Source organism: Emys orbicularis, chromosome 10 (genome assembly GCF_028017835.1).
Source record: "Emys orbicularis isolate rEmyOrb1 chromosome 10, rEmyOrb1.hap1, whole genome shotgun sequence".
Classification (NCBI taxonomy): Eukaryota; Metazoa; Chordata; order Testudines; family Emydidae; genus Emys; species Emys orbicularis.
This window is the reverse complement of record NC_088692.1, coordinates 31,585,960-31,612,638: the sequence shown is the minus strand read 5'-3', so window position 1 is coordinate 31,612,638 and position 26,679 is coordinate 31,585,960. Positions and strand designations below refer to the sequence as shown.

The 26,679-nt window shown below is 49.5% G+C and overlaps 1 protein-coding gene across 1 annotated transcript in view; it reads right to left on the bottom strand.

Moving 5' to 3' along the window:
* Positions 1-6,790: 6,790 nt before the first annotated feature.
* WDR90 (WD repeat domain 90) overlaps positions 6,791-26,679 on the bottom strand; it is a 57,700-nt gene continuing 37,811 nt past the window's right edge. The window contains exons 25-43 of the mRNA XM_065412201.1: positions 25,930-26,063; positions 25,772-25,812; positions 25,101-25,232; positions 24,515-24,700; positions 23,344-23,444; positions 22,350-22,452; positions 21,649-21,770; positions 21,057-21,216; positions 20,438-20,628; positions 18,356-18,524; positions 17,828-17,939; positions 15,362-15,533; positions 14,183-14,305; positions 13,744-13,924; positions 13,093-13,223; positions 11,386-11,529; positions 9,899-10,018; positions 8,992-9,076; positions 6,791-6,973 (exon numbers count right to left, since the gene is read on the bottom strand). Coding sequence (XP_065268273.1) covers positions 6,816-6,973; positions 8,992-9,076; positions 9,899-10,018; positions 11,386-11,529; positions 13,093-13,223; positions 13,744-13,924; positions 14,183-14,305; positions 15,362-15,533; positions 17,828-17,939; positions 18,356-18,524; positions 20,438-20,628; positions 21,057-21,216; positions 21,649-21,770; positions 22,350-22,452; positions 23,344-23,444; positions 24,515-24,700; positions 25,101-25,232; positions 25,772-25,812; positions 25,930-26,063 — 2,565 coding nt within the window. The 3' untranslated portion in view covers positions 6,791-6,815. The remainder of the gene's footprint in view (positions 6,974-8,991; positions 9,077-9,898; positions 10,019-11,385; positions 11,530-13,092; positions 13,224-13,743; positions 13,925-14,182; positions 14,306-15,361; positions 15,534-17,827; positions 17,940-18,355; positions 18,525-20,437; positions 20,629-21,056; positions 21,217-21,648; positions 21,771-22,349; positions 22,453-23,343; positions 23,445-24,514; positions 24,701-25,100; positions 25,233-25,771; positions 25,813-25,929; positions 26,064-26,679) is intronic.

Sequence of the window (26,679 nt, the reverse complement as noted above, 5' to 3'; positions counted from 1 at the left end):
GCTGTTGTCCCACATGACAAAAGTAAATACAAACTGCCAGCAGGGCAAAACCTGCCCCTTCCTCATGGGAATCTAACAACTCCATCCAAAGCCACCCTCCACAACACCGCATAAAGAAATGTGCCTTGCAGAGCATGCTCTACCACCAGCCTCCCCTCTTTAAAAGTGTGAGGGATCCCAGCTCAAGCACCTCTGCTGATCACAACTGTGCCACACTTTATAATAGGGAAGGGACACATTCAGTAATCTCAGCGTTAATGGAAAATCCAGTGTATGTGGTGTCAGTTACTGTTAAAAGGAGAAACATGGGCAGATCCCTAGCCAGTGTAAGTCTGTGTCACACCACTGACTTCAGTGAAATGAGGCCAGTTTACACTAACGCAGGATCTGGTCCCCCAACTTTTCCTGTTACCAAATTTGTACATTGTAAGTGTTTCCCCACTGAATCGGCAATGGAGACCCAGCACAGCCCGCTCCTTAGGGTTGGTCAATGGGACATCCCAGACACCCTGGCAGTCATGGATGGAGCAGGAGGGACTTCGGATGTCACTATGGGCACGTCTTCACTACCCGCCGAATCGGCGGGTAGCAATCGATCTATTGGGGATCGACTTATCGCGTCTAGTGAAGACGCGATAAAATCGATCCCCGATGGCTCTTCTGTCGACTCCGGAAATCCACCGCGGCAAGAGGCGGAAGCGGAGTCGACGGCGGCGCGGCAGCGGTCGACTCGCTGCCGTCCTCACAGCCAGGTAAGTCGACCTAAAATATGCCACTTCAGCTACGCTATTCATGTAGCTGAAGTTGCGTATCTTAGGTCGACCCCCCCCGTAGTGTAGACCTAGCCTTAGTTTCATAACTGGGGCTAATTTACAGAAAATTCTGCTCCTGGCAGGCCGGGCTCCTCTGCCCTAATTCACAAGGCGATGGTAGGTTAATTCCTACCATCTGATTCCTTCCAGATATAGGCCAAAGTAGGCAGAATGGTCTAGTGGTTACAACACAGGCCTGGGGGGGCAGGAGAGCCAGGCTCCACTCCCTGCCCTGGGGCTGATGGGCTGCATGACCTTGGGTGAGCCCCTCCCCTACCCCTGCCTCAATTTCCCCAACAGGACATCAGGGATGATGACTCCCACGTCCCACTCTCAGGGGAAGTGTTCATCAGTGTGTGGAGCGTGGTATGGCGCAGAAGGGCTCGCTAGCAACAGCCCTGGGCCCAGTCACCCAACTCCCCCTGTCCAACTCCTCCCCGCCAGCCCACCACCATCACCATCTTCAATTCCAATCTCCTGCCTGGACAGGAAGCAGGAGGAGAGAGAGGAGATTGCCTGCAACCAGTCTGACCTGGAGGGATTTGATCTCTCTGCGGGGCGGGGATGTCTGCCCCCATTACCCAGCATGCCCCGGGGGGGCTGATCTTTCTGCGGGGGGGGTGTCTGTCCCCATTACCCAGCCTGCCCCGAGGGGGGCTGATCTCTCTGCGGTAGGGGGGTGTCTGTCCCCATTACCCAGCGTGCCCCGGGGGGGCTGATCTCTCTGCAAGGGGGTCTGTCCCCATTACCCAGCGTGCCCCGGGGGGGCTGATCTCTCTGCAGGGGGGGTCTGTTCCCTTTACCCAGAGTGCCCCGAGGGGGGACTGATCTCTCTGTGGTAGGGCAGTGTCTGTCCCCATTACCCAGTGTTCCCTGGTGGGGTGGGGGGCTGATCTCTCTGCAGGGGGGGTGTCTGTCCCCATTAGGGTGACCAGATGTCCCGATTTTATAGGGACAATCCCGATTTTGGGGGCTTTTTCTTATATAGGCATGTATTACTCCCCACCCATCCCGATTTTTCACACTTGCCCTCTGGTCACCCTAGTCCCCATTACCCAGAGTGCCCCGGGGGGGGCTGATCTCTCTGCGGGGTGGGTGGGGTGTCTGTCCCCATTACCTAGTGTGCCCCGGGGGGGCTGATCTCTCTGCAGGGAGGTCTGTCCCCATTACCTAGTGTGCCCCAGGGGGGCTGATCTCTCTGCAGGGGGGGTGTCTGTCCCCATTACCCAGCGTGCCCCGGGGGGGGCCTGATCTCTCTGCAGGGGGGTCTGTCCCCATTACCCAGCGTGCGGGGGGGCTGATTTCTCTGCAGGGGGGGGCTGTCCCCATTACCCAGGCTGACCCTCCCACTCCCCTCAGTTGCCCCCCTTTACCCAGCGTGCCCCGGGATCCCGTCCCCCCCGGGAGCCAGGGCCCGGCTCTTACCCTCCCCCACCAGGAGGATGCGCACGTCTCGCTTCATCGCCGCTGCCGCCTCTCCCGCGCCGGGGGTGCCAGGCCGCGGCGCTGCCCCCTCCCCCCTCAGCCTGCCGCCCTCCCGAGTCCCGCCCCCACTTCCGGCCTCACCGCATAGCACGTGGGCCGGGGACGTGGGGCACGAGCGTCGCTCGCGGAACCACTGTGGGGGCCGGGGCCGACAGCGCCGCCGTGCGGCCAGTCGGGGCACGGCAGCACCTACCCGCCCGGCGCACAGCGAGGGACCGGCTGGGGGAGGCTGCCCCTCCCTCCCGGGATGGGGGGAGATTGGGGCTTGGCTTATCTAGGGCCCGATCCCGGCTTCCAGTGAAGTCAGTGGGCGGTGGGAGAAGGGTACCATGGGGCAGGGCGCCCGATTCTCAGGCAGGCTCGAGGTGGGAGGTGGTGACACCAGAGTCAGCACCCAGGGGGAACTGGGGGAAGGGCCCCCTGGTTAATTACAACCAGCCATCGCCTGGGTTGGTGCATTTAGGGCACAACGGGTCTGTCTGCCCTGCAAGGGAAGGCCCGGGTAGGAGAACTGCAGTTAGCAGACCCTGGCTTGAGCATCTACATGCAACCCCCGGTTAGGAAGTGTTGAACCCTGGGCAGGGCCGGCTCCAGGGTTTTGGCCCCCCCAAGCAGCCAAACAAACAAACAAAAAAAAAGCCACGATCGCGATCTGCGGCGGCAATTCGGCGGGAGGTCCTTCGCTCCGAGCAGGAGTGAGGGACCGTCCGCCGAATTGCCACCGAACAGCTGGACGTGCCGCCCCTCTCCAAAGTGGCCGCCCCAAGCATGTGCTTGGTAAGCTGGTGCCTGGAGCCGGCCCTGACCCTGGGTCCCAACCTGGGCCCCAGTCCAGCCACCCGACCCCAGAGTTCCAATCGCCCTCCCAAAATGTGGTTGCTCTAGCCCCTTGTTCAGGATGCACTGTCGAAAATTTGACGGCCACCTGCCCACCCAACTTGGTTGTCCCGAGACAAAGAAAGTCAGCCTGTGGGATCCTGGGCGTGGATTCCCAGAGCACAAGTCCACTGGGGCTGCATTTACACTGCCAAACAGTAGGACCTGAACTTGAACCCTGGCCTTGACTCAGGCTCAGACCCTCCACCCCCTGGGCTCTGGACCTTGGGTTAGCACGATTTGTGTGCAGGTGGAAGGTTAGGCTTGAGCCTGAGTTCGAACCCTGGGCAACACAACCACCTCTTTCATACACAACCTGGTCCACAAAGCATGCTTCTGTCCTAGCCCCTAGATCAGGGATGGGCAAATGTTTTGGCCCGAGGGCCACGTGGGGGAATAGAAATTGTATGGCAGGCCATGAATGCTCACAAAATTGGGGCTGGGGTGCAGGAGGGGGTGTGGGCTCTGGGGTTTGGAGAGCGGGAGGGGCATCAGGACTGGAGCAGGGTGTTGGGGTGTGGGGAGAGGCTCAAGGGGTGCAGGCTCCGAGCAGCACTTACCTCAAGCAGCTCCCAGAAGCAGTATCATCATGTCCATTCTCCGGCTCCTACGTGGAGGCGTAGCCAGGCGGCTCTGCACGCTGCCCCATCTGCAGACACTGCCCCTGCAGCTCCCATTGGCGTGCATAGGAGACGGAGCGGGACCATGCCACGGCTTCCAGGAGCCACATGATGCAGCCCTGACCGGAGCAGCGGAGCAGGGCTGAGCCACCTGGTGCGGCCCCCAACCCAGCAGTCCAGTTGGAGCAGGGCCGAGCCACGTGGTGCGGCTCGCGGGCCGGCTTAAAACGGCCGGCGGGCTAGATCCGGCCCATGGGCCAAAGTTTGCCCTCCCCTGGCCTAGATACAGCTCTCAGTAGACAATGCTCTGTCCTGATCCAAAACGCTTGGGTTGGGTGCAGATAACAGGAATCTCAGGTTCCTGCATGCAAGGGTTTCCTGCATGCAGAGAGGGATGGCACATTGCAAACTAAAACATCCTGATGCTGCAGTCAACCACTCAGTGCATAATGGGACCAATGCAAATTAAGAACAACTCTCAGAACCCTGGGATGTTGCCAATGCAATCCTCTCAGTGTTGCACAGTTGCTAAAATTTGAGCCCGTTTTGCAGTCACAAACTGATGAACTCCACCATCCCATAGACCCCAACTCCATCACTACCTACTTGTCCCACATACCTGTTTTGCAGTGTTTGAAGTCCAACCTAATGGAAAACTGCAGAAAGGAGTACACACCCACAATTGGTTTAACTACTTTAGAATTTCTGCTGTTAAAACATGCAGCACCTACACACGCAGACCAGAGTGGCACTCTCTCAAAGAGATAATGCAGGTTTTCCTGGTAGGGCAACTTGGCCCCTTAGAATAGTTGCTTGGTTTTAACACCATATTTCCTTTGCCAGTACACATACTCCTGATCCATCAGCTCATGACGGTGTCAGCAGATTGTCCCTTCTCGTTGCCAGGTTATGGCAAAGCTATGGTTGCCACTGGTTCAGGTACGCAAGATTTGCCATGCTGCAACAAACCAGCAGTTCTTCTATTTGAACATCCCGCCTCTGACAGCATCCAGTGATGGGTATGAACTCCACATTCACCCACTAAATACACTACTCAGATCTGGCAGGTGGCAGGGGTGCTCTTGATCACAGCTGTTGATCAACATGCAGCCTGAAACATTAAGCTTGATTGATTAAGATTAGGTGCCAAGACATACATGCTATGTCAGAAGACAGCCTTCTAGTTTCCGCCCCAACATCCCAAAGCAGGACAGTAGCTCCTCCCCTGAAACCAAGCAGGTTCATCATATAACTGGAGTTTCAGACAGGCACCATTTGTCTTAGAAGTGCCTTCATGTGCTCATCATGCCACTTTCTCCCTCCTAGCTGGTGCTCCTGCTGCCTCTCTAAAACTCCCTGTTTCCAGAATGGCACTGCAGAAGTTTGAAGCTGGGACTATTTTTTATCATGCATGTATGGTTTGTAGCAGCAAGATGATCTCCTCAAACACTGCAACACCAATATCACTGATCCAATAATGATCCAGGAGGTCCAATTGTGTATCTGCTCCATGCTCAGAACTCCCTTTGCCTTCAGAGCTGCATTGCAGAATCTGGCCCAAGGGAGTAATGCAGAGAAGAGCACAGTGGACCACTAAAGAGGAACACTCCCAAAGCAGAGTATTACTGTCTAGTGTTCTCAACACTCCTCAGTCACCTCTTGTATGATTTAAAAACAGCTCAGCCAGCTAAACACGCCTTGCACCAAAGCAGGAGCCTTTGGGCCAGATTCTGATCTCAGTTACACCAGTGTAACTCCAGAGACAATAAAGTTACTCTGTATTAAGTCTGGTGAAACAGAGATTAGCATTGGAATGCAGAATTATAGCTCATTCAGCTAATTTCTTCAAGTGACACACTTATGCCTCCTGTCAATACACAGAGCAACAGAATTTAGACTTAATATCCAAGACTGCAGCTGCAAAGGAGCAGCGAGAGAGAATGACAGAGGCTCTACTTCATTGGATTTGAATCCGGGAAAGGGTCCTCTCTAGTTCAGTTCCGCGCTGTGGTGTGAAAGGCGTATCTGCAGGCAGACTGAACGGGCACCTTTTTGGAACAAGTTCTACATTGTCACACGCCGATCACACTAGAAATGCTACTGACAATTAAAGAAACTAGGGTGAACCAACCAGACAGAAAATCAACCCAACACTTTTATTTAAGAACTATACAGCTTATAAAAACCAATACAAAACTCTTCCCAATAAAAATCGATGCTATGTTACATACAAAATGACACCCGGAGCCATTGGGTCCTGATAATTTACAAATAAAAAGCCATGTGTCTGCATCAGGTGGGGCATGCCAGACTCCCGCCCACAGAGAGCCTAGGAATGAAAACCCTGAAGGGGCATGAAAACAGAAAGAGGTCAAGGTACAGCCATGTCTTTCGCGAGCGTGTGGGGTGTTTTCTTTTGCAAGGAACGTTAGTGTGAGTGAAAGACGCTGGCTTGACAGCCCTGGAGATTGTCCTCCATTTAACCACAGAACACAGCACAGACAGTGGCAGAAAAAACTTCCCTTCCCTGACACTGCAGTGTTCCTTAGTCCTGACCTGGTGGACCACTCCTAGTGGGGGAGAGAGGAATCCAGTCTTCTTGCCCCATTCAATTCTCAGCCTCTGCTTAGACTGCCAAGAAGGTACCAACTGTGAGGGTGCCCTTTCTGATTTGGATACTGTCCACTAAGACCCCAAATTCATTTCACATCTTGTAAGTCAGGTTGCGTGTTAAAGCAGAATTAGATTTATGATTAAATACCAGCCAACCCCAATTTCTGGTTAGTTTGGGTGCTGTGCCTTGTGAACTGGAACACAAAGGCTGGTAGAGACTCTGAAAGGGGATTACTACCCAGCAGTGACTGAGGATTGCAAGGGTCTGGATCAGATTTATTCAGTTGCTAATAGCACGAGACAGATGGAAACATTTCTCTTCTCACATTATCTTCCTCGATTCATGCCGGAGTAAAACAGTTGTTTAGAAAACCTCTCTCAACTCTGGTAGGAGCCAAGCTGGCTCAGTTCATGTGCTCGTTATCTCCCACACCAGGATTTCATTGTAGGAAGCCGTGAAGAGGCGTTTACCCGAAGGGGTGAATCTGCAGAGGTGAACGGAGTCATCATGCCCCACAAAGTCTTGTTCTGTTCTCGTCGTGCAGTCAATCAGCCTCAGTACACGCTCTGTGGAGCAAACACAGCCACATACCAGACTCAGAAATTGACCCACTCCCTTTGGCACATAGAAAAGCCACCACTCTTGGGATGCTACTTGGTATATCAGAGTCCCCTTGCAGCCCTCTCCAGTTTTAGAAGTAAAGTACATTCCGTTTTGTGAAGGGCATGACAGCAATGGAGAGCAAATATCTCTATCCGCAGAACAGACACAGAAGTGGGGCAACCTCTCTTACAACGATCCCCTGCTTCAGGTCACATGTCTCATCCAGGAGTGAGAGGGGCCACCTCTAAGGATAATTCAGTCTCCATGTTTATTCATTAGAGACTGGCATCCTCGCTGGCAACTAGAGCCAACTGCAACTGCGGTTTTTGTGTGCGTGCTCCTGTCTGAGAGGAACTGAAATGACACAGCTTTTCTCTCCCACAAACCACCCTGCTCCTTTCACTGGGGTCAAACATACAACAGACAATAACAACTTTAGGTCACTGCTGATCTGGCCAGGATTGGAATCGGTCACCTTGATGGGAAAGGGAAAGAGATTCTTTCACAGTTCCATGGACCAATCTCCCCTCTTGTGAGGACTCAGGGTTCAAGAACTGCAGAGCTGAGTCACTTTCCCTGGGCCCATGGACGTGCATAAAGACACACAGATGGGTGCCTCTCGTTCCCTAGCTCTGCACTAGAAACAGCAATGCTGGTGGGATGGGGGAGCCCGCGGGGTTAGAGTTGAAGGCTGTTTCTTTGTGCCCGAGGTCCTCTGATAAAGCAAAAGCTCCCACCCTCCTCTGTTTTATTCTGTTTAGCTGTTTACTGATAATTACCATCTTGCCCTGAGTTTGTAGGGAAACCTTCCCCCACACACTGAAACTGCTCCTTGATTAGCTGAGAGATGTGGAAGGGTTGCTAACAGAGCAAGCAGGCAATTAGTGGCTGGTAATCAGTATGAGAGGGTGTGACAATGGCAGTGCCATGCTGTGTGTCAGACTGTCAGGCCACAGAACATACGCTGCAGAACGTGCACGTAGAGATACTGCGTCATTTAGAGCTTTCCTGGCAAACTTATAGACAAGGAGACAATTTAATGAAGTGTTCTCAAAGAGAAGGAGGACATAGCTGCATAAATTTTAAAGCCAGAAGGGACCAATATGCTCATCTAGCTCAACCTCCTGCATAATACGGGGCAGAAAACCTCAGCCAGTGATTCCTGCATCTAGCTCATAACTTCTGTTTGAGCTAGAGCAGCGGTTCTCAAACTGTGGGTTGGGACCCCAAAGTGGGTCACGACCCCATTTTAATGGGTTGCCAGGACTGGCTTAGACTTGCTGAAGCCCGAGTCCCACCACCTGGGGCCGAAGCTGAAGCCTGAGGACTTCAGCCCTGGGCATCGGGGCTTAGGTTACAGGCCCCCTGGCTGGGGCTGCAGCGCTTTGGCTTTGGGCCGTAGGGCTCATGCTTGGGCTTTGGCCCCCCCACCTGGGGTGGTAGGGCTCAGGCATGGGTCCCCTCCTTGGGTCATGTAGTAATTTTTGTTGTCAGAAAAGCCAAAGCGGTGCAATGAAGTTGGAGAACCTGAGCTAGAGCATCTGTTTCACAAAGACACCCAGGCTTGATTTAGAGAGATGGAAAATCCACCACATCCCTCGGCAAGTTGTTCCAGTGGTTAATTACCTGCACTGTAAACAAAATGGTGCCTTATTTCTAGTCTGAATTTGTCTAACTTCAGCTTTCAACCATGGGATCTCATGATGCCTTTTTCTGCCAGATTAAAGCACATCCTGCTCATGGAGATGGAGGAAACTCCCTGCATCCCACAGGCAGTACCTCCACATAAAGAAGGAGTGTTTTTTTGGTTGCTAATGAAGAAGAAAGACTTGGCTGTTCATGCAGAGATGGGGAATGGGAGACAACCCCAGAATCACAGGTGAACTGTTGTTCCTGGTGCAGCCACCACTAGCAGTATGCCAGGAAGAAGGGGATCCATGTGTGACAGTGTTTGACTTGAGCATGTCCTCTGGACACTTACCATTGAAGCCCACAGCCAGGAAGTGCGCTGCTGGAGACAGGCTCAGCGACGTGGCAAAGTGAGACAAGGGGATCTTCTCGACTACCTGCATGAAAGCAAGAGAAACGTTGACACCAGCTCCTCGAAATTAATGTGCGGCAGAATAGAGCCGTTAACTGATACTCTGCTGGAGGCCAGCTGACAGACGGTCACCAGCACTGACAGCTGCACAGCCCCTCTGAGCTCAGGAAGCTGCCAAGCTCTTCATTTCCAGAGCAGTCTTAAGAGTTTTAAGCTTGTCTCTTTCACCAACAGAAACTGGTCCAATAAAAGATGTTATCTCTGAGAATATTAATGTTCACGAAAGCAAAAAACAGAGCAGTGGCAGCAGCCAGGTGCTTTGCAAGCTTCATGCATGCAGCTCTACCTTGAGCCGCAGCACCCCCGGCTATTCATTGGTGACCCATGTCAGACTTAAAGAGGTTTGTGGGAGTGAAAAGCTGTACCATTAACTGTCTGTTAGGTTGAATCTACCATCCCCAACCTCACCACACACCTGCATCGTGTTTCATTCTATTTCAACTGCTTGACTGCTGGCCCACATCAGTTACACTGGTGCTGCTCTGTATATCGGGGTGCCACAGAGAATACCAACACTCCAGCATCATGGCTATCTTTCACTGCAGCATTCCCATGCCACATCTGTTTGGCCTTTAAGTTTCCAAAGCCACGGCAGAGGAGCACCACATTATCCTCTATATTATTTTTGTTGTGTGTCACTCGCCATGAGCTAAAGCAGGACTCAGTGACCAGGGTGAACGCCACAGTTTTCCAATATCAGCACAGAGGAGTTCGTAGCAATTTGTAACTCCTCTCGAGAACCTGCCCCATTGAGGATGGCAGGTTGGAGAGGGAAGACACAGTGTACCTGTTTCTGGCGCAAGCTGTAAAAGAGGATCTCCTTCTGCATCCCAAAGCCTACGTACACCAAAGTACCATTGTCCCAAGGACAGAAAGCCGCCAGGCTAGGAGGGAGACTGCTAGGGGCCTAGGAAGGGAAACAAAAAAGGAGCAGAATTAGCGCTAACTTCTCCCCACTTATTTCAGCAAGGCCAGGCATGCTGGGAAAAAGAAAGGAGAGTGGTTAGGTGTGTCAGCATTTCCTCTTTGGAGCCGTCAGCAGCAGAAGCTTGTGACCCACTGCACTATGCAGTTAATATTGAGGAGGAACTTTCCCCTGTTCTTATGCTGCACTCCAACACAGATGTGCTCACTGCTAACGAATGAAGAACAAATGTATATCGACCTGGGCACGTACCATGAGTCTCCGCTGTATGCTGTGGTAGGATCATATGAGATAAGCAGGATTTAACATACTAAATACCACCCAGCATCATTTACACTGTTAGGAGCAAATATTGGAGTAAGTCATGGATATGATGGGGTTGTTAATTACTCAGGGAGTGAAAATAGTTTCAAAAAGATCAAATCCCTGGTACTGGATGCCAATCTAGTTGAAACAATAAAACTCATTTCAATTCATTGTGGTGAGAACTCAGCTGGACAGCCCGTTGCCTGCACAATGAGCGCGACTACCTCTTTAACATTTGAGGACAAATAGAAAAAACTTCAAATGGCATCACCGGGCTTATTGCTGAATCTGCCAATGCAGTATCTAAGACTGATTAAGCTTAAGGTTGATAATCTGATGAGCCACTGCTTCACATCAGAAGAGTTACCTACCACTTACATTCTGCCACATACCACTCCACTTCCTGTGCAGTAAGGATCCTCCTCTTCCCCCAAACCCACTTCTTTCTCAAAGCCTTCTTACATCAATCTCCTCACTGTCTCATGTCTCAACTGTTGTCCTAGGTCTTGTATCTAATTTGGGGCAGAAGTTCTGGTCAGGGACCCTGCCTAAGTGTTCTGTGAAGTGCCATACACCTTAGGATGTTCCGTGCGTAATTCCTTATCTAGTAGGCTGTAGTAATCTATGTAACCATGAGCCTACTAGATCAGAACATTAATGCTATTTCTGAGCAGCCAAGTTAGTTCTTGCTGACTCCTGGTTCATATACTCAAAAAAATCCTGTCCCTGTGTTTTGTATAGCACAGAGATTCTAACTGTTTGCAAATTTAATTTTTTGACTTGAAATGCTTACAAAGCAAATACCCTCTCAGGAATTATGCAGTGCTGCATTCACATTGCAAATCTACATCTTAAAGGAAGATTCAAAACCACACACTGTTCTGTTTATATACACACAACTTGGTTGTTAACAGTTCCTAGGTAAACCTTTTGCAAGCAGAAATAGGTAATAGTGCACGGGTATTGGAGGGATCTGCTCTACTCCTGGCTTTGGCTGTAATGCTGAATGTACATATTATATAGTCAATAAGGTTTAATCTTACCTCCGGGCTTGCAGGAGCTGGGAAGCTTAGCCAATCGATGAGCTCACATTTATCCTTCAGCCAGGCAGAGACCCAGACACTGACACGTCGATCTGAACTTGCAGCCAACCAGAGTTCACCACCTTCAACGCCAAAGTCATGGTACTAAAGAATATAAAAGCACAGTTATGATTGTACTGACATAAAGCAATAACACAGCAGAGCTTTCAAATAAAGCTGAACACTAATAGACTGTCACAGTGCAAAAGCTTATCTGCACTAAAATCTTAGAGAGCGGGGGATTAATGACAGAGGATTAATGCAAAAGATTTTCCCATCTGGAGAATAGTGCTTAAGTCTATTGTATCACAAGTGAAACAGGCTTAGTGCCTCAGACTGGCACTCAGTAGATGTCCGTACCCATCAAAATGACACAGCAGTTTGTGGCATAATTTTCTCTAAGTTCAGGGTTGAAGGAACAGGGTTACTTCAGATTGTTCGTTGGCAGAGAGTATGTAGCAAGCGATTGTAGCGTCTAACTTCACTGTGCTGGCTCTAGCCAGCACTATCATGGTCTCCTTTATAAAAAAGCACCAAATTCCCTCTCCCACTCCATCAGCACAGTTAATGGTGGATACTTCCTGGTCTTGCAGAAGAACTCCTCAAGTTCTTTGGAGCTTCAAGTGCTACTTTTGGTAGTAAGGGAAAAGCAGCAGGTGATTAGACATTCAGCTCTCCTGGGTGGTGGGGAAGCTGAGGACCCACCCACTCTGCGTGCATCATACTATTACTGCACCCTATCATACTTGACTTTACTCTATTGAAGATACTCCTAAACCAGAGGTGGGCAAACTACGGCCCGCAGGACCGTCCTGCCTGGCTCTTGAGCTCCCGGCCGGGGAGGCTAGCCCCCGGCCCCTCCCCTACTGTCCCCCCACCCCCGCAGCCTCAGCTCGCCATGCTGCCAGCGCTCTGGGCAGCAGGGCTGCGAGCTCCTGCCGGGCAGCGCGGCAGCGTGGCTGGCTCCGGCCGGGCGGCACAGCTGCCAGTCCTGCTGCTCTCAGCGGCATGGTAAGGGGGGGTTGGATAAGGGGCAGGGAGTCCTGGGGGGCAGTCAGGGGACAGGGAGCGGTTGGATGGGGTGGAGGTTCTGGGGGGGGAGCGGTCAGGGGACGGGGAACAGGGGGGGTAGGATAGATGTGGGAGTCCCAGGGGGCCTGTCAGGTGGTGGGGGTGTGGATAGGGGGCGGGGCAGTTAGGGGATAGGGAGCAGGGGGGTTGGATGGGGGAGGGGTCCCAGGGGGGCGGTTAGGGGCGGAGGATCCTGGGAGGTGGCGGTCAGGGGACAAGGAGCAGGGGGGGTTGGATGGGTCAGGGGCTCTAAGGGGGGCAGTCAGGGGGCGGGAAGTGGGAGGGGGCAGATAGGGGAAGGGGGCCAGGCTGTTTGTGGAGGCACAGCCTTCCCTACCCAGCACTCCATACAGTTTCAGAACCCCGAAGTGGCCCTCAGGCCAAAAAGTTTGCCCACCCCTGTCCTAAACAAACCGAACAAGATTCTGTGGAGGTGGCATAGGCTAGAGAAGGAAATCGTGTAGAGGGACAGTAAATGAAGCAGCTCAGTAATTAATCTGTCCCCATATCTGCAGCTTTCTATGGCTGTGGAGTAACAGTACAATGGACACTGTGCTCTAGTGTAAGAGTGCCACAGCAGCTGGACTCAGGCCTCACCTGTTTCCTTGTGCACTGGATGACAGTGATGGGGGATCCTTTATGGTCAATGAGCACACGGATGGTCATTCCAGTCCGAGGGCTGCTGACAGCCATTAGCCCATCCTTGCCTCCAGACAAGATGATTTCTCCTGCAGATAGGGGAGAGGAGAGAGCTAATCAACTTCCTGCAGATGGAGAAAAGGCCAAAAGGGGAAGCCTGCAGGTATGCCTGACTCAAGCTTTCCGAGCGCATGCCGGACTGGAACAATCTAGTCCTGGGGGTGAGAGAGGAGAGGTGAGATGAGAGGACACTGGAACATTTACTTCAGTTTAAAACACTGCTTCAGAAAAATAGCTAGCATGAGTTTTGAGCAGAAGAAAGCTTCATTATGTGCCAAGTCCCTGAGCTGTACCCAAACTACTGTCCAACGGCATACCCAGGATGACATGGTGCCAGATATGCAGCTGGTGTGAACTGGCACAGTTTCATTGTCTTCAATTCTCCATCTTAGAATCTGGCCCGGGACCTTGGGAGGGTCATCAGTATTTGGAGTGGCTGGAGGTTAGAGCTGTCTCCTCCAAACACAGAGAAATGGAGCTGCAAGACCAAACTATGCTCCTTGAAGCAGCACCAATGGATTGGTTATGGAAAGCAGCATGTGATCTCACCATCTCCAGAGTAGGCAATTGCAGTAAGCGCAACGGAGTGTGGGTGCATTTTCAGTTCCATCTCTGTCCTTGAAATGCTGAACACCCGGATGGTGCCATCGCTGTACCCTGCCACAACATGCTGACCCTCAGCCCCACCATGGGAGATGGGGATAGGGCTCCAGGCCAGACACTGGCAGCTCTGTAAAGGAACAAGATTAGAGACATGGGAAGAAGGAGCAGTATGTTCCAAGGAGATGCATGCAGGTTACTTCTCCACTCACACACAATGAAGACATGTGAATGCCACTAATCTACATAGATTTCATATCTAAAACCTTCAGTTACAAATATTTCTCCCAACTCTAGTTCATTCAGTGAGGACAAAGAGATCCCATCCACAACAGGCAGTGGCTGCTATCAAGACAATATAGGACATTGACACACTCCAAATGATTACCTGATTCAGCACTTGAAACTGTACCACCAGCTCCATGCTGGCCAGAGCCCAAACCCTCACACTGCCGTCCTCCCCACACGTGGCACAGTGAGACTCGCCAGGGCTGAAGGTCACTTCATTCACCTGCAGCAACAAAGGGGACTGACACTCCACAAATGCCAAAGCAAGTTGCACATCAGCCCCTATTCCTTACCCGTAGCTTCCCCTGCCCCCACCAAATTCTCCTCTGGTAGGAGACAGCACACAAGAAAGGAAAGGAAGATTTTGTAAAGGACGCCGGGGGATGGTGGAAATTAAAATTAGTGAGGGCTATAGTGGAAATTTAGAACCATAATTGCAAAGTTCTGACTGGTTGCTCCATAATGAAGGTCTTAGAAGGGAAGTCTCCATATCCCATTACCAATCTAGATACCCTCTCTTCCAGCAGGCACAACTGTAGTGCAATGTAGCATCAAGACTGACACCCTTCAGACACATTTTCCAGTATTCTGAACAGAAGACCACTTTATCCATTTGAGAAGTCTAGCTAATAAGTAACACTGCACTTCTAGAGTGCCTTTCATCCAAGGTCCCAATGTTCTACATAAATTAAGCCCCAATGGTTCTGTGAGATGCCTCAGGATTTCCCCCCCTTTTACTACAAGAGATAGACACAGAGCAGTTAACTGACTTGACCAAGGCCATACAGGATGTCTGCAGCAAAACAGAAAAGAGAACTCAGATTTCCTGGCTTTCAAGTCCTCTGCTTTAGCCACAAGACCATCTTCCTCTCTTGGAAAAGATAATATTACCTAGCTCTTCTATAGCACTTTTCATCCATTGATCTCACAGTGCTTTATAAAGGAGGTCAGTATCATCACCCCCATTTTACAGATGGGGAAACTGAGGCACAGAAGTGAAGTGACTTGCTCAGCAGGCCAGTGGCAGAGCCTGGAATAGTCTCTCAAGTCACAGTGCAGAGCTCTATTCACTAGGCCACACTGCCTAGTTTGCAGTGAAAGCTCTTTCACCAGTGCCCTACCAGTATTAGTCAAGGCTCCAGCAGTGCGATTTCTCTCAGTAGGGCCTACCCAGCCCTTCTGCAGTGTGAGCATCCTCAAAGTGCGTTGCACCTCAGGCAGTGGCACTTGGAACACGTGCTTCCTTACAGCACAGGAACCCCCTTCCAATCCCTCTCACCTTGTTCTTATGTCCGCTGATTAGTCGGATGCTGGTGCTCTCTGCCCAGTTTATGTACCACAGTGTTCCTGCAGTGGTGCCCACGATTCCCATATCCAGAGAGTCATCAAAGGTTGCACCAACTATTGTCCCATCCAGGGTCATCTCGTGTTCCAAAAGGACTGAGCTAGACCTGGGGGAGAGTGGAGTCCAGAGTGGAATATACAAAATAACTAGCTACGTCCTTAAGCTGGTAGAAGACAACCATTAACCCACCTTCATGGGAAAACTGTCTGGGACTGCCGTAAGGACAACATGGTTATCTTCAACTACATAGATACTACAGTGATGGGCTCATCACAACTGCAGCTAGCGACTACCTTTAACCATACAGAGTAACCATCTCTCTGGGGGAAATAGGAAAGAAGTTCTAAAAGGATTATTTTGATCATCCACTGTGCCTCCTTAATTTGATCCAATATATTTCACAGGTAAAAATAAAAAAGTTAGGAAAAGAGAAGAGTTGACACGTACAAAGATATTTATCAAATACTTGTGCTGTAAAAGGCTTAGCTGTCTAAATCAGGGGTCTCAAACTCAAATGATCACGAGGGCCACATGAAGACTAGTACATTGGCCCGAGGGCCGCATTACTGACACCTCCCCCCCGCTGCCCTCGGCCCCGCCCCCACTCCACCCCTTCCATGAGGCCCTGCTCCCATTCCAACCCCTTCCCCGAAATCTCCACCCCAACTCTGCCCCCTTCCTGTTCCCAGGGGGTGCAGGAGGAGTGTGGGGTGTGGCGGGGGTTCAGGGCAGGGGGTTCGGCTGCAGGAGAGGTTCGGGGGGCGGGCTCCAGCCCGACGCGCACCGGAGGCAGGGCAGGCTCCCTGCCTGCCTGTCCCCACGCCGCTCCAGGAAGTGGCCGGAACTTGGGGGAGGAGGGGCACAGGGGTCTGTGTGTTGCTGTTGCTTCAGGCACCACCCCCAGCAGCTCCCGTTGGCTGGGAATGGGGAACCGCGGCCAATGGGAGCTGCTGGGGGCGCTGCCTGAAGCAAGAGCAACACACAGACCCCTGTGCCCCCCTTCCCCACGTTCCAGCCGCTTCCCGGAGTGGCGCGGGGGCAGGGCAGGCAGGGAGCCTGCCCTGCCCCCGGTGCACGTCGGGCTGGAGCCGCTCTAGGTAAACTCTGGGGGGTGGGAGGGGCCACAAGGAGCTTGCGGGCCGCAGAAAACAACCCCGCGGGCCGCACGCGGCCCCTGGGCCGCGTGTTTGAGACCCCTGGTCTAAATGGTCTAGTTTAACAAGACAACTAAGGCCGACTTGGCTTTCCAACAAGCCAAAAGCACATGCAAGAGTTCTGAATTGTAGGACTACATGGCAAAAGACTGACTGAACAGCAGGCTTCCTGTGGTGAGCTAGAGTCATTCTACAGGAATTACAAGTCTTGACAGGAAATCTGGGGAAAGGAATTCAGGGAAGATTTCCTTCTCCTTGGAATTTCAGAGTTAGAGTTGGGCATCAAAGCTTGGCTCAGCTGGGGGATACATTAGCAGTTCACAGTGCATTCGAAGACCACACTTAACTTGAACAAAATATAGCATATTGCAAGCTGAGCTTGCCTTTAGGATGCTTAGATACCATGGTGACAGGTACCTTATAAAAACTTAAGACAAAGACAGAAGTACATCCCAAGGAGACCAGAAGGCTGCTCAGCTCAGGATGGCGTATTGCATGCTAAGATCTGTAGTCTCCCCAGGCTGAACTCCTGTAGTAAAGAGGATGGTAGCCCCACATTGTGCTGGGACAGACTTCGCTGAGAAGAGAGGGAGTCACAGTTGTTAAAGGGGCAGCAAGGGATGTGATTTTCCAAGACAGAATAAACAAATTCAATTCTCTTCCTGCTAAAAGAGGTTTTACAAATCACCAAGACAGAGATCAGGTGAGGTAAACCCAAATATTTTTAATACCAAGAATATCTACCACTAGTGACATGATCAGTAAGGAGATGGAACATTCTTTAAGCCTGACCAGGATTAAATACCTATCTGGACATGCTAAAATACGCCAATGAAGAAAATGCAAATTGTATCTGGTTCAAAAAATCTGATACTTGGGCTTGTCACAGACATACACAAAGAGAATTGTAGGTGTTCTAAACCCCAACGCCTTGGGACAAGGATAAGAAAGGAACAGCCAGAAATTTCCATCTTGAATTCCAAGAGAATCCAGACCCAATGAACCAAGAGTCACAGGAATTTAGAGGAGGAGATAAGAATTAAAGGACAAGGAAAACAGTTGCATAGGCTAGTCAAAAGCCTACCTCTGCCAATGAAAAGATACCACCTATTGTGTTCAGGGAGTACAAGAGAAAGGAGAAGGTATGTCCAGAGAGTGGACTGAGTAGCTATGTATCTCAGCACAAACCTCTCTCTTCAGGTTTGTGCAAACATGAGTTAGACACTGCACACACAAGCCACCTCACCTGGCATCAGAACCTTTCAGCCTCAGCTCCTGCACCGCTGCCACTGACCACAGTCGAATTCTCTTGGTGTTGCTGCCACTGACCAGCCTGTTGCCACAACACAGAAGCACACCTAGGATAGCAGAAAGGAAATGCTTAATACAACATTAATACCCACACTTGTTGATCATTATAAAGGGATTGATAGACTCTACCAACTAAGTTCGCTGGTAAATGTTTGGGAGGAGGAGTGGCTATCCCACCAGCAGTCTGAACCCAAGGCCTCTTGTTTGCTATCCAGAGGTTTCTAGAAGTTGGAGGCTGAACCCAGGCTCTTAGCAATTGCACAGGAAATATGCATGCATACTTGCACCAGGTATGGCATGAATCTAGCGCCAATCAATTCTAGCATCTGCCAGTGACTCAGCATTTGAGCACTGAGAAACAGCTTGAATCAGGGTCCAGCAGGGCCAAGATTCTTCTTTCCTCTCAAGTCTCTGTGGAATTTAAGATGCAATCCTGTCAGAAGCCAGCAGCATCTGTACTTACCAATCTCACCCTCATCAGCCTCCCAAGTCATGAAACAGCGGTTGGTCTGTGTGTCCCACACGCAGATCTGTCCTGTGTTGGTCCCACTATAAAGGAGGTAGTTGGTGCTGTAGCAGAGAGATGTCAGTTCCACCCGTCCTACCATATCAGGGATGGCAGCTCTATGAACCTGCCACATAACAAAAAGCAGCAGGGTCAGGGAGATCATGATAGTTTATTTTTAAAAACCACCCCCAAATTAAGTTAATTCACCCAATACTTTAGCATTAACTGAAAACCAGTCACCACCAGTAGGTGTTGCATCACTGTGGCTATGTGTACACTACCACGGTAAGTCGACCTAAGTTACGCAACTCCAGCTATGTGAAAAATGTAGCTGGAGTCAATGTAGCTTAGGTCAACCTACTGCGGTGTCTACACCATGCTGGATCGACAGGAGACACTCTCCCGTCGACTTACTTTACTCTTCTCATTCCGGATGGAGTACCAGGGTCGACTGGAGAGTGCTCTGCCATCGATTTAGCAGGTCTTCACTAGACCCGTTAAATCGACCCCCGGTGCATCGATCGCCAGAGCTTTGACCCCGTAGTAGTGTAGACATAGCCTAAGAGAAACCAATCGCCCCCACCCACTGGCACAGACTAATAATGGCAGAGCCTTTCATATCCATTACTGTGTGGGCTTTAAAAGAAGACAAGGCAGTCTGACAAATAGAAAGGAGAAGTTCAGATGTTGAATCTGCAAACACCTAGAAGATAATAAGGTGATAAGTGACAGTTAGCATGGATTTGTCAAGAACAAATCATGGCAAACCAACCTAATAGCTTTCTTTGACAGGGTAACAAGCCTTGTAGATGGGGGGAAGCAGCAGCAGATGTGGTATATTTTGACTTTAGTAAGGCTTTTGATACTGTCTCGCATGACCCTCTCATAAAGAAACTAGGGAAATACAAACCTAGATGGAGCTACTATAAGGTGGGGGCATAACTGGCTGGAAAACCATTCCCAGAGAGTAGTTATCAGTGGTTCACAGTCAAAACTGAGGTCCTGCAGGGATCAGTTCTGGGTCCAGTTCTATTCAATATCTTCATCAATGATTTAGATAATGGCATAGAGAGTACACTTATAAAGTTTGCGAACGATACCAAGTTGGGAGAGGTTACAAGTGCTTTGGAGGATAAGATTAAAATTCAAAATGATCTGGACAAACTGGAGAAATGGTCTGAAGTAAATAGGATGAAATTCAATAAGGATAAATCAAAGTACTCCACTTAGGAAGGAACAATCAGTGGCACACATACAAAATGGGAAATGACTACCTAGGAAGGAGTACTGTGGAAAGGGATCTGGGGTTTACAGTGGATCACAACCTAAATATGAGTCAACAGTGTAACACTGTTGCAAAAAAAGCAAACATAATTCTGGGATATATTAGCAGGAGTGTTGTAAACAAGACATTAGAAGTAATTCTTCCGCTCTACTCCGTGCTAATTAGGCCTCAGCTGAAGTATTGTGTCCTGTTCTGGAGATAGGACAAGAAGCAATGGGCTTAAACTGCAGCAAGAGAGTTTTAGATTGGACATTAGGAAAAACTTCCTGTCAGGGTGTTTAAGCACTGGAACAAATAGCCTAGGGAGGCTGTGGAATCTCCATCATTAGAGATTTTTAAGAGCAGGTTAGACAAACGCCTGTCAGGGATGGCTAGATCAGTGTTTCCCAAACTTGGGACGCCGCTTGTGTAGGGAAAGCCCCTTGTGGGCTGGGCCGGTTTGTGTACCTGCCGCGTCCACAGGTCCGGCCGATCGCGGCTCCCACTGGCCCTTGGCCCGCGCCGCTTCCAGCAGCTCCCATTGGCCTGGAGCAGCGAACCGCGGCCAGTGGGAGCTGCAATCGGCCAGACCTGCGGACGCGGCACGTACACAAACCGGCCTGGCCCGCCAGAGGCTCTCCCTACACAAGCGGTGTCCCAAGTCTGGGAAACACTGGTCTAGATAATACTTAGTCCTGCCTTGAGTGCAGGGGACTGGACTAGATGACCTCTCGAGGTCCCTTCCAGTCCTACACTTCTATGATTCTATGTACCTTGAGGCTGATGTCAGCTCCCTGCTGCTCAATTAGCCAGAAAGTCACTGCTCCCCTGCCTACACAGGCTAGTTCACCAGCAGAAAGAGGGTTAAAGGCCACCTCGTGGACTGGTTCTAAGATATGGGTGGACGACATTAGGTCATAAGTATGGGTGTTCCACAGGGCGAGGGTCCGGTCACTGTAGTCCCCTATATATGACATGAAAGACAGTAGGAACTTCAGGATATCACTTTAATTTCATATACATGTTGTACATTTCCATATTAAATTAATCAGAATTCCCCCCAGTTTAACATAGACACAACTTAAACTTCAACTCTCTTTGCTTAAACATGTACTACCAACTTCCCTTATGTCAAATCCTATAGCAACCTAGTGATCTTACACAGAAGAGACACCAAAAATGACCCTATCACATCGTGTGTGCATTCTGTAGACATCCAGTGACCTAAGTGACCATGTAACAGCAACTTGACATCCTAATTCTATATCACAAGTGACCTCATTACACCTAAATACCCTGTGGATACCATACCCTCAGTGACTTCTTTACACCAGCTCACTGTCCTGGAGACATCCTACACAAGCTCATAGCTTACAGGTTCAGATGACTAACCTAGTGTAACAAGGAGCCTATCGTCACGAGAGTATGCCATGGCCTGTACTTGGGTCTCATGATGGAAAATAACTTTTTGGCAAGTCCCATCCTGTATGTTCCAGATGTGGATCTGACAGCGTGAGTCTCCATTCCCATGGCCAGAGGCAGAGGCGAGGACCTGGCAAAACAATAATATATCACCATTGGGAACTCAATAAAAAATGATATGGGTGTTCTAGGAGAGTCAACAAGCCCTATGTAGCCATTAAACCAGAAGTGAACTCATACAGATGGCAAGAGGAAAGCTCTGCAGATTCATAAGGATGGAGGCACTTGATGAAAAAACACACACAGGAGAAGAGTGAAAGCTTCATGGCCACATACACACAGCATTAAGTGCCAGCTAGTTGCAGATGAGGCATGAGGATTAGCACATGCATGCTTTAACTCCAAAAAACAGAGTCTCTATGCAGTGGGCTAGAGAAGCAGCTCAGGCAGAAGAGGAAACAGATACACATAGGAGCTCATTCAGCAAAGTCCATCCAGTCAAGGGCAAATAGTATATATAGCCAAACCAAAGCTTCTCCAGGAGGACAGGAGACATTCATACCTGGGCATCATGGCTGACTGCTAAAGTAGAGATCTCTTCAGGGTGGCCAAGCCAATGTTGCTGCGATCCCGAGTGCAGGTCTTCAACCACAATCACACAGCCACAGGTATAGGCAAAAAAACCTAGGTGCAGTGTGAAGAGGAGGAATATGAGATCAGGAGAGGTCAGCACAGAGGCCTTGTGTACAGGCCTGTACACTGCTGCATCTAACATACACAGTATAATTACAGAAGTGAAACTAACTCTTCTGTCTAGAGTGCTTTAGAGTTAACTGCCTTTCAATTACAGGCCATGGGGTGTCCTTCCAATCAGGGAATGGGCAGAGGTAGAAATCTCTGTTCCTCCAAATTTGATGAAGAAAAGCTCTTCAGTGCCATTTAACAGCTCTGACATAAAGAGGTGAGAGGGCCTATAAAACAACAAGCTCTCTTCCCACCATGTGAGCTGAACAACTAGAGGCTGGAAATTACTTTGCTAATAGGATTCGCCAACATGCCTGTATCAGCCAGCACTTGCTGATATCACATAAAAAGGGTCCCTTATGGTACAAAATAAACTCACTACAGCAGAGTGAAGCTCTCGTGGATGGCAACAAGACTATTTAACTCAACTAACTGTGCAATGTTTTCACATTTAATGTGCCATTACAGAAGTGTTGGGATACACACACACACTTTCCTGAAGACTCAGCCCTAGAATACCTGTGTCTGGGTTCCAGACCATATTCCCCCTTCCATTCCCATTGTAGCCAATGACTGCCTTTAATTTCAGGCCCTCGTTACCAGCTGGAGGATACAAGACACTCTGCAAGGAAAACAGACACTGGTGCAAGACCACTTTTGACAGGATACTCCATGTCAGTTCAATTCTAAATACTCGCACAGGAACTTGCACACACACACACAAAGAGTTTAACAGTCAAACACAAGCCCACCCACTTCTATAGTTATACATACGAAAAGTGAAACCCACACCAGCCAAACCAGACATATATGCTCTTCCAGATACATATTATATACATAATCTTCACAAGCATCTTCTAATAGATTTGGGGTAACACTGCCAAACACCCCACTTGGGGAGTAGGTGCTAGTCCTGTTGGGAAAGGGTTAAATGGATTCTGCTGACTCACTGACAGGGATGCTTATTTACCCCACTTGGAGATAAGGGAGGTGGGAGTTGCTCTCTGAGGAACAGGGGATCTCGAGTGTGAGTGAGCAGTCCTGAGGGAGGAAGTCTAGGAGCTGTAAAACCAGGGAAGAAGGATTGAGCTGAAATTTATGTTCTCATTACTTTGTTTGCTAATAAAGCTGAATCCCAGGAAGGGGTAAGTTTGGACTTTCTACACGGTGTGAATTGTGTTGGTACAGTAGACTGGGAAAGGCATCTGCTCTCAAACACGTGCCTACAGACTCTCTGAAGCACTCTCAGTATTTTTTGAGCAAAAAATATACAGATTTGCAGAGAAAAATAAGTGACCCAAAACCACTTATGGAAAGGTCATAGTCAACTCATCTGTGGTCATAACAGAAAGTAGGGCTAGTGCTAAGGGTTTCTAAAACATGGGAGTGCATTTCACAAATTTTTCCACTGCCTGAGGTATAAAAAGGAAGCTACATTAGGAAAGAACCAAATCAAAACCAATCTTTCCTGCTCTTTACCTGGCCAGGCTCTTAGCACTGGGGCAATTCTTACCTTGGGGAGTGCAGATGCTTTGAAGCGAGGAGTAAAGTGCCTGTAGGAATCTGGGCGGATATAGTACTGGGATTCAGGACCCTTGGTCTCCTTTCTAGGTTCTAGCACAAAACATAAAATAAGCCTAACTTTGCTCATGGTAATGGTGCATCTTGAGCAACTAGGCCAGTTAATGTTCTGGTTTATTAACCTTCTGGATGTTGAGGAGGTGTGTACACATGGACACACACACAGGCTGGATTCTACATTGCCCTGCACCTTGTCCAGCACAAAGAGGGTGTAAAATGACCCAATCAGAATGTAACATTCACACCCATTCTGCCCAGGTGCAAATGGCTGCACCAGGGGCAGGGTCACAGAGATACATATACATATTTTCCTACCAATCTCCTCTCTGGTTGGAAAATGCCAGCATACCAGGTGTAAAGACAGACTATAATTCAATAACCTATTTCTGTCATTTTGTCAGGGTGACAGATACTCCACAAACTCAAAGTACTACCACACTGTGCACTATGGGCATCAGTACCTAAGGAGAACAAGCCAAGCAAATAGAAAACCACGACTTTATAGTGAAACAAGCCTTACTTTTAAATGGAAGCTCTCTGACAAATCTTGCCTGAGGCTTTGTGCACTGGCTGCTTCATGCCTCTGGCAGCTAGCCATGAGGTGCTGTAGCTTTGAAGTTGTATTTCTATTAATAGACACGTTGAGAGCTTTAACAGAAAGCACAACTTCAAAGCAGAGACAGGTTACAGGGTAGAAAGGACCCCTGTGTGCTTAGAAGCAGCAGCAACAGAGATGGAGATGAACCAGGGAGGGAAACAGAAAAACAACAAACAGTCATAGAGACCAAAACAAATTTCCCTTACTCTATTCCTGTGGCAAATGATATCCAAAAGAAGGAAATATCACCTGGGAACTCTAGGAACGCATACTGCATTTGATCTTGTGGCTTAAATCACATCCCTCCCAGAAACCCACGGCAGGCCATCAGTATTTCTACAGACACCGTACAGAATGCAACATAAACATTCCACTTGTGTCTATATTTTCATGGACTCTCCCTCATTTATTTTATTGCTAGAAACACACTGCCTTGCAGGCGAATGCTCTATTTGCTCCCCAAAGGAGCGAAGCTCTTCAAAGGCCCAGAACACCCTTGATTTACCATTTCCTGAGTGACTGGGAGACCTCGAACACTCCTGACTCACTTTGGGCCTCACAACATGAGTCTCCTCATTCTCGACTGGTTCCTCCATGACAAGGGCCGAGTGGTCTTTGTTTCCATCTGCAGCCCCTCTGCTGCTGCCTTTCAGACCTGCTTCCTCCCCTTCATCTGACTCAGAGAAAATATCTGCAGAGGAACATTGGTAGAAATGAGGGGAGAGTTATTCTGTGCTTCTATTACAGAGAGGTTACAAAGCAAAACATTTGAATGCCCAGATTCTCCCCACAGCATTTTCCTGTTGCCTGCGGGGAGAATCTGGGAATTCACCCAAGGTCAGAGATCAGAGATATTCACAGCACCCTTGGAAATGTTTGGTCAGCAGTTCAGTAGATGGAACTGGGGGCAAGGGAAAAAGTGGCACCAAGAATTACTAGACAGTACTAGGACGGGAAGGGAAGGTGCAGAGCCGCTCATCTTAACCTACAGGTGGAGGGAAGGGGTGCCAGGGCAGCTGTTGAACTATAAAGGGAGTTTTCCCCCAACGAAACCTTAATTCCCCTTCTCTCCAGGTGATTCCTCTTCTCACCATCACGTCCTGGTTGGTGGATAGAGCTGATGTCCAGATGTGGTGGTGAGGCCAGAGATGGAAGAGGAGCTGACTGGCGGGGTCTCTCATTAGCACTGGATGTAAAATCCTTTAGCTTCTCAGAGCTAGTTTCTGTGAACAGAAAAGGGGACTGGGTAATTCCCTCCGTCCTCTGAAGACAGGCTGAGGCAATGGCAATACAGTACCAATTATGCTCAGCTCTCCAGCTTCCTCATACCCAGATGAAGTCATTTACAGATGCCTTATCCTTTGTCCTCAGGAGGAGAGAAAAGAGAGACAGGGAGAGGTGAGAAGGAAGAGACAAGAGAGAGAGAGAAAAGTAGGAGAGGTTAAGGTAACAGAGCCGAGGAGGAAGAAGAGTAAGAGATGGAAGAGATGAGGAAGAAGTTTATCAGCTAGCCCATGGCTGACCCACTTTGCCCTTGCCCTCCCCAGCAGTTGTCTCTGTAACAAGGGGAAACACTAATCAGCTGGAGATTTCAAACTACAGATTAATCCCTAGCACTAACAAGGAATTAGCTCTTGGTGTCCTGGCATCCTTGGCCAAAGAGCTAAAATCCCATTTATAATCAATTCAAGGCTCTCCTGTGTCCTGAAAACAGCTTTGGAAAAATGTGTCTGAATGTGTAAAATGAAAGAGGCAAACTCACCAGCTCTGGGAGGCACAAGGGACTCAACATAGGGATGAACACTGGAAAGGTAATGAGACAAGAGTTACAACAATGGGGGTGAGAACAGGAGAGAGAGGGGAACAATGGAAAGCATTCCCAAGCCAATGAGATTTGATGAAGGATTGTAGTGCTCTTACTCGGCCTTGGGTGACTCCACTCTAGACACAGCTAAGAAGTCCCAAAGGAAGATGGCATCTCCAATGCTGATGATGTGCTGTTGGTCAGGGGTGAAGGCCACCTGTCGCACTGGCTCTGAGTGGCCAATATATACCTGGGAGAAAGTAAGAGCGGAGGGGCATGTCTTGTACTTCCAATGCAACTGCTACACCTTTGCATGTGCTTAGGACCATTCATGTTCCCCTCAGCACAGATAAGGTGGTAAAGGGCCTTCCTGGAAAAGGCTCTTTCATATTTTTCTATATAGTTATCGTACCTTATCGGATATACAGTACAGGGGGAATTCTGTCCACAACTACCTAACAGAGGTTCTTTTATGTACCTCCTGAGGGTGCATACACCAGGCCTGCACTGCTGAGTTCTGGGGTCATTCTTTAATGAGGTTGCAGTGGTCTGGAGGAATGAACATGGGATTGGAAACTGGAAGAACCTGAATCCTCATCCTGGCTCTGCCCAACTCCTGTGTGACCTTGAACAAGCCACTTCACTGCTCTCCGTTGTTCCATCTGTAAAAGGGGTAACGCCTGCCTATCTGTGTCCTGGATAGTGGTGTGGTGAGGATTACTTAATGATGGTAAGGTGCTATAGATATACTAAGTATTATTATTAAGTGAAATGTGTTTGGTGTTCTCCATCCAAGTCCCATTGGACAAAACTATCACAGTTATGACTGGGAACCATGGATCAATACTGGACAAATCAAGGTTGAG